This window comes from Pongo abelii, chromosome 16 (genome assembly GCF_028885655.2).
Source record: "Pongo abelii isolate AG06213 chromosome 16, NHGRI_mPonAbe1-v2.0_pri, whole genome shotgun sequence".
Lineage (NCBI taxonomy): Eukaryota > Metazoa > Chordata > Mammalia > Primates > Hominidae > Pongo > Pongo abelii.
The window spans coordinates 43,463,040-43,474,115 of NC_072001.2; the positions used below are offsets into that span (position 1 = coordinate 43,463,040).

At 45.0% G+C, this 11,076-nt stretch overlaps 1 protein-coding gene across 4 annotated transcripts in view; it reads right to left on the reverse strand.

Annotated features, from left to right (window-relative positions):
- The window catches only part of CCDC32 (coiled-coil domain containing 32), a 33,582-nt gene extending 26,632 nt beyond the window's left edge, over positions 1-6,950 (reverse strand). For 2 of the 4 annotated variants that reach the window (XM_063716136.1, XM_063716137.1), the window contains exons 1-2: positions 6,802-6,950; positions 4,612-4,867 (exon numbers count right to left, since the gene is read on the reverse strand). In XM_063716136.1, coding sequence (XP_063572206.1) covers positions 4,612-4,855 — 244 coding nt within the window. In that variant the 5' untranslated portion in view covers positions 4,856-4,867; positions 6,802-6,950. The remainder of the gene's footprint in view (positions 1-4,611; positions 4,868-6,801) is intronic. The other 2 variants (XM_054531394.2, XM_002825299.6) reach the window with 2 other exon arrangements.
- Between the last annotated feature and the right edge of the window lie 4,126 nt (positions 6,951-11,076).

The following is an 11,076-nucleotide window of genomic DNA, read 5'->3' on the forward strand; positions in this document are numbered from 1 at the left end:
TTAGTTTGCCTTCAACCATAAGTACATAGGTAAATGATGGCATGGTGGGGTGGTGAACGTTAAGCTTACAGCCAATAGAAACTATGATTTGCAGTTCTGTTTTCATTTCTAAAAAAGTCACATCAGCTAACACCCACTGATCAAAACAAATACCTTTTGTTCCTGTTATTACTATCATGAGCTCACCCATGTAAAAAACCTTCAGTTGATAAGTGTTAAATATTTGCAGTGTTTGTTTTCTCCTTGAGGATATAAAAAGGGTTATCCATAGCATACATTTAAGTTTTTAATTATTGCTGTTATCAGTGGATTCTCTTTGATATAGGTTATTTAGCAATAAAAACAATCTTCATATTGTCTGGCCTCAGTTGTCAAAGAGGAAGGTACTCTTTTGGGCCGGAAAAGGTCTTTCTCTGTCTAAGTATGCTGAGTCCCTGGTCAGGTGTGATTTCAATAGGGCAGGCAGAAATAGGCACTAACGCGTCCTTGTCTGCCGCTGTCTCCCAGTCCGTGCCATAGGCAACAGAAATGACTCTTATTTTCTTCAGAGATGAAAACTTCTTAACTGACTTTAGAAAAGATCATTAACTTTCCAAGCCAGTCTTCACTAATCAAAATCATCACTGTCTTCATTAAACTTTTTCTTTCTTTTTTTTTTTGAGACGGAGTCTCGCTCTGTCACCCAGGCTGGAGTGCAGTGGCACAATCTCACTCAGCTCACTGCAAGCTCCGCCTCCTGGGTTCAAGCGATTCTCCTGCCTCAGCCTCCCAAGTAGCTGGGATTACAGGCGCACACCATCACACCTGGCTAATTTTTGTATTTTTAGTAGAAACAGGGTTTTGTCATGTTGGCCAGGATGGTCTTGAACTCCTGACCTCATGTGATCTGCCCGCCTCAGCCTCCCAAAGTGCTCTCTCTCTTTCTCTTCCTTTCTCTCTCTCTTTTTCTTCCTTCCTCTCTCTCTTTTTCAACAAGGTCTTGCTCTGTCACCCAGGCTGGAGTGCAATGGCATGATCACAGCTCACTGTAACCTCGAACAACTGCTAGGCTCAAGCAATCCTCCCATCTCAGCCCCCTGAGTAGCTGAGATTACAGGCATCTACCACTTCAGGCTAATTTTAAAAAATATATTTGTAAAGACAGTCTCACTATGTCGCCCAGGCTGGTCTCAAACTCTTGGCCTAAACGTGACCCTCCCACATCGGCCTCTCAGAGCGCTGGGATTATAGGTGTGAGCCACCATGCCTGACTTTCATGAAAGTTTCTTAGAAGCCCTTGTCATACAGCACCAACAAGCCAAGGGATCTGGTTCTGTAGCTTTATCCGATTGTTGCCTCTTCTCCTTATCATCATTAAACAGATGCTTTGGCTACCACATGCAGAATTTTCATCCCCTAGGCCATGGCTGCAAGCATTGCTATCCTATCTTTTGTGGCTTCCTGGCAAATTTCACATTACTCCCTATCTTTCTATCACTCCACCTATGTTTGTCTCATATCTTTTTCCTCCAGTACATCATTAACAAAATCCTTTTTGTTTTTGCAAGATATTTCTTAGCTATCATGCAAGCTCTCTTCTGACTCTTCTTTCCGTCTTTCCTCAGAAGCTCCTTCTACCTGAATTGCCTTTCCTTCCTCAAAAAATTATTCCCAGGTTTGTAGCTGATCTTCGACAAAGCATACAACAACACAAATTGGGGAAAGGACACCCTATGTAATAAATGGTTCTGGGAAAACTGGCTAGCCACCTGTAGAAGAATAAAACTAGATCCCTATCTCTCACCTTATACAAAAATCAACTCAAGATGGATATAAGACTTGAAATCTTCAAAATTCTAAAAGAAAACCTAGGAAAAACTCTTCCAGACATTGGCCTAGGCAATTTTTATTTTAAGATGGAGTCTCGCTCTGTCTCCCAGGCTAGAGTGCAGTGGTGCGATTTCGGCTCACTGCAACCTCCAACTCCTGGGTTCATGCGATTCTCCTGTCTCAGCCTCCCGAGTAGCTGGGACTACAGGTGTGCACCACCACGCCCAGCTAATTTTTGTATTGTTATTAGAGATGGGGTTTCACCATGTTGGCCAGGATGGTCTCGATCTCTTGACCTTGTGATCTGCCTGCCTCGGTCTCCCAAAGTGCTGGGATTACAGGCGTGAGCCACCGCGCCCGACTTAGGCAAAGAATTTATGACTAAGATCCCAAAAGTAAATGCAACAAAAACAAAAATAAATAAATGAGATCTAATTAAACTAAAAAGCTTCTGTACAGCAAAAGAAATAATCAGAGTAAACAGACAACCCACGGAATGGGAGAAAGTATTTACAAACTATGTATCTAACAAAGGACTAATATCTAGAATCTACAAGGTGCTCAAACAAATCAGAAAGAAAAAAACAATCCCATCAAAAAGTGTGCAAATGACATGAATAGACATTTCTCAATGGGATTTGAGAAGATATACAAATGGCTAACAAACATATGAAAAAATGCTAAAAATCACTAATCATCAGGGAAATGCAAGTCAAAACGGTGAGCTACCACCTTACCCCAGCCAGATTGGCCACTATTAAAAAGTCAAAAGACAATAGATGTTGGCATGGATGTGGTAAAAAGAGAATCCTTATACACTGCTGATGGGAATGTAAATCAGTACAACCTCTGTGGAAAACATATGGAGATTTCTCAAAGAACTAAGAGTAAATCTACCATTTGATCCAGCAATCCCACTACGAGGTGTTTACCCAAAGGAAAAGAAGTCATTATATCAAAAAGACACCTGCACGCATGTTTCACAATTCATAATTGCAAAGATATGGAACCAACCTAAGTGCCCATCGAGCAATGAGTGGATAAAGAAAATATGGAATATATACACCATAGAACACTACTCAGCCATAAGAAAGAATAAAATAATGTCTTCTGCAGCAACTTAGATGGAGCTGGAGGCCATTATCCTCTAAATGAAGTAACTCAGGAATGGAAAACAAAATGCCGTACGTTCTCACTTATAAGTGGGAGCTAAGCTATGGATACACAAAGGTATACAAAGTGGTATATTGGCCGGGCACGGTGGCTCACACCTGTAATCCCAGCACTCTGGGAGGCCGAGGCGGGTGGATCACGAGGTCAGGAGTTCGAGACCACTCTGACCAACATGGTGAAACTCTACTAAAAATACAAAAATTAGCCAGGCGTGGTGGTGGGTGACTGTAATCCCAGCTACTCAGGAGGCTGAGGCAGCAGAATTGCTTGAACCCGTGAGGCGGAGGTTGCACTGAGTCGAGATCGTGCCACTGTATTCCAGCCTGGGCAACAGAATGAGACTCCGTCTCAAAAAAAAAAAAAAAAAAACACAAAGTGGTATACTGGACTTTGGAGATTCAGAAGTGGGGAGGTTTGGAGAGGGGTGAGAGATAAAAAACTACACATTGGGTACAATGTCCACTACTTGGGTGATGGGTGCACTAAAATCTCAGACTTCACCACTATACAATTAATCCATGTAGCCAAAAACCGCTTGTACACCAAAAGCTATTGAAATAAAAAAATTAGGGCCAAGCGCGGTGGCTCACGCCTGTAATCCCAGCACTTTGGGAGTTCAAGGTGGGCCTTATTCCCAGGTTTGGTTTTGTGAAACATGGATGAATCTCATGGTTGTTCCACAATAAAAGGATATTACAATTCTAAAGACTGCCCATCACCGCCCTAGACTGATATTTATTTTTCCCCTAGCATGGGACAAGTTGAATCTCTTTCCTGTGTTTGGAATCTCTCTAGATACTTATACTATGGCCACAGGACAGGGTACTGAAAATGTGTTCAGGAAATATTTTTAAAATAAAATGGCTCACAAAAGGCAGAATGAATCTTATGTCAATATGCTCCCATTCTCAACAATCAATCTATTTATGTAAGTTTTTCAAACTCCAGCATCAGAAATCCACATGTAGCCCTGGGGCCATCACATTTTCTTGCAGGATGGCATAAGGTTTAACACTTTTGAGTTATTTGAATATATGGGCAACCAACAGTAGGCAAGAGGGTTCTACAGAATGCCAAGAAATCAAACACAGAATTTAGATGAACTGGTCAGAGGCAGGAAGTGACAAAAACTGTTTTAAGAGCTGTTTGGGTAGTCATGGCGGCTCATGCCTGTAATCCCAGCACTTTGGGATGCCGAGGTGGGTGGATCACCTGAGGTCAGGCATTCGAGACCAGCCTAGACAGCATGGTGAAATGAAAGCCCGTCTCTACTAAAAATACAAAAAATTAGCCGGGCGTTGTGCCAGGCGCCTGTAATCTCAGCTACTCGGTAGGCTGAGGCAGGAAAATCGCTTGAACCTGGGAGGCAGAGGTTGCCATGAGCTAAGATTGCACCACTGCACTCCAGCCTGGGCAACAAGAGTGAAAGTCTCAAAAAATTTAAAAAAATAAATAAATAAAGATCTGTTCAAGTAAAAGGGGGCTGCTTCCCAACAGCCAGCTTGAAACATCCCTTGGAATTATATCTGACAGATACATGTGACAGGAATAACAACAACACAAAAGAATAGGAAACCAAGTTTGAAGTAACAGAACTTCAATATGCTTCCCTAGAGCCGTCAAACTTACCTAGAGATGCTAAATACACTTCTGAATCCTGCAAGGGAGCCCAAGGCTTTACAGTTGGCTGGACAGCAAAGTCAGCCACCTCCCTCTGGCCTTCACCTTCAGGGCAAGAATCCACAAAGGAGTCTGAGAAGGCATTGTTGACACCATCTTCTTGGTCAGGATTTGGCAGACAGGAACAAATTTCAGCCCAGAGATCCTGGCCAGATCTTGTGGCTGCAGAGTCAGCGCTCTCAAACATTTTCATTTGGAATCTGAGCTATAAAACAGAAGTTCAAGTGAGTAAGAACTGGCTTTAAGAATACAGCATAAGGTTGGGCACAGTGGCTCACGACTGTAATCCCAACACTTTGGGAAGCCGAAGCAGTCAGATCATTTGAGGCCAGCAGTTCGAGACCAGCCTGGGAAACGTGGCAAAATCCCATCTCTACTAAAAATACAAAAATTAAACAGGTGTGGTGGCACGTGCCTGTAGTCCCAGCTACTCCAGAGGCTGAGGTAGGAGGATCACCTTAGCCCAGGAGATAGAGGCTGCAGTGAGTGGTGATCACGCCACTGCACTCCAGCCTGGGTGACATTGCGAGGCCCTGTCTCATAAATAAATAAACAAAATAAAAATAAAAATGGAATTCCTACAAGCCATACACAAAAGGCAGATACTGTGATTCCACTTATATAAGGTACCTGAGTAGTCAAATTCATAGATACAGAAAATAGGATGGTGGGAGCTGGGAGCTGGGAGGTAGAAAGAATGGGGAGTTACTGTTTAATGGGTACACAGTTTCAGTTTGGGAAAATGAAAAAGTTCTGGAGGTGGATGGTAGTTACAGTTGCACAACAATGTGAACACCACTGAATCATACACACAAAAATAGTTAAAATGGTCAATTTTATGCTACATATATTTTCACACACACACACACACACACACGAATCTCTAGGGCATTTCCAGGTTGGACAACCAGCCTGCACTTTTCTCCAAAGATCTCCAAAAGGCAACAGTTCTATCTCCAGTCAATTAAATTCTGGTTTTTTTTCTTTCTTTCTTTTTTTTTTTTTTGAGACGGAGTCTCGCTTTGTCGCCCAGGCTGGAGTGCAGTGGCGCTAACTCGGCTCACTGCAACCTCCGCCTCCCGGGTTCACGCCATTCTCCTGCCTCAGCCTCCCAAATAGCTGGGACTACAGGCGCTCGCCACCACGCCCGGCTAATTTTTTGTATTTTTTAGTAAAGACGGGGTTTCACCGTTTAGCCGGGGTGGTCTCGATCTCCTGACCTCGTGATCCGCCCGCCTCGGCCTCCCAAAGTGCTGGGATTACAGGCGTGAGCCACCGCGCCCCACCCCTAAATTCTGTTTTCAACAGAACACAGACTAAAGGTCTTCCACAGTTCCATATACATGAAGATCCTGCTTGGTAAAAAGTGTCTGTCAGAGAGTACTGTCACAATGAAAGGGCTATGTGCTCAGCGCATGCAGTTCAGCCATGTCTCATGTTCTTATTTTAATACAATCACTGAAAGGTAGGTATTTTCACCATTTTACAGCTGAAAAAACAAGTTCAGTAGGGTAACTTGCTCTAGGGCACATTACTGATATGTGGGGAATCCTTGACTGGAAACCAGATCTGTGCTGCTCCAGAATCCATGTTTTTATCAAATACCATCCTGCTTGTTTGGAAAATATAACGAAAGCAGCCCAAGCACGAGCAGGTAGGAAAAGCTACGCAAAGAGCCTGGAGGCTTTTATAACTATCTAGGCATATAAGATAGGCTGACACCTTCTTTCAAGAGGAGACTTAGAAATCAGGAAGGCTGCCTGAGGCAAGGTCTGAATAATGCCAGGAGACAGAGCCCAGCCAGCGTAAAGGCCGGAAGTAAAAGGGACAGATATGCGACGGCGGTCCTGGGTGAACTGATGTCTAGCGCTACAGTGAACCCCCAACCCGAATTCGTCTGAAGCCACCCAAAACCAAAACTTTGCTCACACAAGAGCCCCGCACGGCCCCTTACCCCAGGGCAGGGCGTCCAGAACCGCGCAGCAAATTCCGGCGTCCAGATCCCAGGCCTCAGTCGCTCAGGTCTCTAGGGCTGTCTGGACAGGATGAATCAAGTCCCAAGGCCTCTATGTGGTATTCCGGGGCCGGGCCAGAGTGGGAGATCCAAAACGCTGGGCACCCCAGACCCTCCTCACTTACCGCAACAGCTGCCCAGTAAACGCTTGGCTCAGCTCTGTCGCCTGCAGCCCGGAGGAAATCGGGAGGGGCGGAGTCCCCTAGTGACGGAGCCCAGGAGTCCTCCAACTACCTTCCCACCCGACGATGTTCTGTGCGTCGATTGGTCGAGAGGAGCTCAGCGTGGTGAAGAAGTGAGGAGCAGCAAGAGGCGAACGGTGGACGGGGCTCTGGTTGCCGGGAAACGATAGAGTCACGTGCCCTGAGCATTGCCCCTCCCCTCCCGAGGGCCGGGTTGATTCCTTGAAGATCCAGGGTTCCAGTCCCTGCTTGGATAGGGAAGTCGTTTCCAAGACTTGACTTTTCCTAGTCGCCGGAGCCAGTTCACCTCCTCCACAATTCTCTCTGTCGGTGTTTGTCTTCTAAAAATTTCACCCCTTCGTTACCCAAGTTACAGCACTTCCGCGGCTTCTTTCCTTACTCTCCCAGTAGACCCATGTCTCATTCATCAAATTATGAAGCTTTCCTTCATTCATTTAGTAAATAGATACCAAGCTCCTGCCGTGTTCTAAGCATTGTGTTAAGAGTGAATTTAAGACACATATGACTTGATATAAGTCCTGGAGATCCTTACAGCTTAATAGTGTAGGAAGGGGGTCCGCCATGGAGGCATAAAAGTTTACAAATAACAGTAAACAGTGATAGCCGGGCGCGGTGACTCACGCCTGTAATCCCAGTACTCTAGAAGGCCGAGGCGGGTGGATCACCTGAGGTCAGGAGTTCGAGACCAGCCTGGGTGAAACATGGTGAAACTCTGCCTCTACTAAAAATACAAAAGTTAGCTGAGCGTGGTGGCACATGCCTGGAATCCTAGCTATTCAGGAGGCTGAGGCAGGAGAATCGCTTGAACCCGGAAGGCAGAGGTTGCAGTGAGCCAAGATCGCACCACTGCATTCCAGCCTGGGCAACAGAGCAAGACTGTCTCAAAAAAAAAAAAGGGGGGGGGGAGATCATAGAGTATATGATGGAAGTGTGGCCAGAGTACATAAAGGAGAGAGTGGTCATAAGAAGTGTGTGTCAGAATGCTTTGTTGTTGTAGTTGTTAAAGGAGATGACCTTTGATATCCTTCAGGGGATAGATACCAGCTTGTTCATTGAGATCAACACCTCCCCATCACCAACTTCCAGGATCAACACCAGTTACTCTCTCCCAAGAAACACGTGATGAAAGACATCAGCCAACCATCAGTAGCCAAGTAACTTGGCTGAGGAAATAGTTTTCACTCCAGCCTGGGTGACAGAGCAAGACTCCGTCTCAAAAGAAAAAGAAAAAGAAAACAACAACAACAAAAAAACACAGTTTTAGGATTACAGATGTGAGCCACTGCGCCCAGCTAAAATACAATTTAAAATTCAGTTCCTTGCCGGGCTCGGTGGCTCATGCTTGTAATCCCAGAATTTTGGGAGGCTGAGGGGGGTGTGGATCACCTGAGGTCAGCAGTTTGAGACCAGCCTGGCCAACATGGTGAAACCCTGTCTCTACTAAAAATACAAAAACTAACTGGGCGTGGAGGCGCATGCCTGTAATCCCAGCTACTCAGGAGGCTGAGGCGGGAGAACTACTTGAACCCAGGAGGCGGAGGTTGCACCGCCACATCCGGCCTGTAATCCTAACACTTTGGGAGGCCAAAGTGGATGGATTGTTTGAGCCCAGTTTGAGACCACCCTAGGCAATGTGGCAAAACCTCGTCTCTACTAAAAATACAAAAAATTAGCCCGTCATGGTGGCACATGTCTGTCGTCTCAGCTACTAGGGAGGCTGAGGTGGGAGGATCACTTCAGTTTGGGAAGTCAGGGCTGCAGTGAGCCAAGATCGTGCCACTGCACTCCAGCCTGGGTGATGGGAGTGAGATCTTGTCTCAAAACTTGTTAAAATTTTAATTAATTTAAATTTAATTAGCCACATGTAGCTATGGTACAACACATGGCTAACGGTGACCCTATTGTATAGCACAGGATTGGAGAATATTACTTAGTTCACAGAACCTCAAGGTGGGTGGAGAGTCAGGCTTTAGGTCTATACAGCCAGGAACAGTATCTGAATCTCACTGAGAGACTGCTCAGGGAACACCCCACGGCCACTGAACATCTATAGCTGGCATTATTCGTCGATTGGGTACTTGACACAAGAACCTCCCCGACTGTTGTCCTCCCAGATTAGATGCCTCCAATGCTACCTTGTTAGACACGGATTTCACACTGGGCCTGCTTCCGCGGCTGTGTGCCTCTGAACCAAAGCCTCTGTCTAAGAGATAGAGCCCAGGTCAAATGCCTATGTCCAAGCTGCAAGAGAGTGTGGGAAGGCTCTGGCTTCTACCTCTTGGGGGCAGTAATGTAATGTGAGAAATTCTCTACCCAAAAGAAGGGTGTTTGGAAGATGCTGGATGTTTATAGAATATGACAAATGTCTACTCTACATGGTCTATGCCAGTGCTTCTCAAACTTTAATATGCAGAAGAATCATCTGAGGATCATATTAAAGTGCAGATTCTCATTTAGTAGGTCAGAAGGGGAGGAGGAACAAGATTCTGCTGTTTTCTGTCTCCACAGTTTTGCCAGGCACTAGTCCAGGTATTTTACTGGAATTAACTAATTTAATTCTCCCACCCCAATCCTATGGAGCAAAGAGGCTAGCTAAGAATACATACTTTTCTTTTGGATAAGGTTCTGCTCTCACTGTAAATATCTTAATGAAATGACACACTTGAGAGATGATGTCCCTCCTGTGAAGTAGTTTGGTTCTAACATACCCCACAATCAACGGAAAATTCTACCTCTTATTTCTGGAGGTAGTCAGGAATCAGACTTTTCAGCATACGGAGTTCTGCAGCTGTGGATACCTCAGCTGCAGTCCCTCAGTTAGTTTGGTGAGACTAATGACTTGAAGAAGGAAATTAGCTAAAAAAGATTTCCCTTTCTCCTCTCCAGAATACAAATGCCTAGGATAAGAATTAGACTGTCTTTTTTTTTTTTTTTTTTTTTTGGCAAACTAACATTGAAATACCTCCTTATTTGGAAGAATCCCACTCTGGATACCAAAGAGGGTTAGATTCTTGGCCAGGCGCGGTGGCTCACGCCTGTAATCCCAGCACTCATAATATAAAAATTAGCCAGGAGTGGTGGTGCGTGCCTGTAGTCCCAGCCACTCAGGAGGCTGAGGCAGAAGAATCACTTGAACTCAGGAGGCGGAGGTTGCAGTGAGGCGAAATCGCGCCACTGCACTCCAGCCTGGGCGACAGAGCAAGACTCCGTCTCAAAAAAAAAAAAAAAAAAAAAAAGAGGTTAAATTCTTCCATCTCCAGGCACCCTGGAAGTGAGGGCTCAGACCAATGAAGTGTGGCTGATGGAAGTCCTCCCCTGCAGGACTCTTAACCTTGGGAGAGGGACACAGAGACACAGGGAGATTTAGGGGTTTCCAAGGGGTGGCAGGGCTGCAGGAAAAAGGGTCCTTTGGCACAACATAGTGTCTTGTGTCTACTGCATCCCAACTGGGTTTCTTCCCTGACATGCCTGAAGCCAGGCTCTCAAAAGGCTTGGTTTCCCTTGATTTGGCCCTTTTTCTGAGCCTATTCTCCAGTTGTCTTGTGAATTCTGAGGCACTAATATTCTTTCCATAATTCCATCTCTGATGAAATTAACCAGAGTTGGTTTATTTTGCACTTAAGAACCCTCGCAATATATTCTCTGATCTATTTGCAGTTTTAATCTCAGGATGGAAGCATATGGGAGGCGAATGGGGATCCCTAATCCTTCTCATGCTATTAGGGGGAAACACAGGTGTGAACACATTGCTTCTGGGGTGCTTGTGTGTGTTTTAAATACATATATAACAATCTTACTGAGATATAAGTCACATACTATAATATTGACCCTTTTAAAATATACAATACAGTGGGTTTTCGTATATTCGCAGAGTTTAGCAATCTTTATTCTGGTTGTTAGTTTTTGTTTTGTCTTAAATAAAGCTCCTTTCAAGCGTTTCTTCAGACCCAAGGGACTACTCGGAATTTACACGACCTACTCCTGTCATGGCCTTTACACGGAGCAATTCCAAGGGTTTCCTTTATAAATAACGTCGTATCTCCCTAATAGGAAGACGTCTGAGTAAGGTCACTTTTGGTGAGACATTTACAGTCTCTCATCTCTACGCTCACTCAATTCACCTAATTTAACTCGAGCAGCTCACTCATTGGCTCACTCACCGCAGACCCCGCCTCGGGACTGGGCCTCCCTGATTCG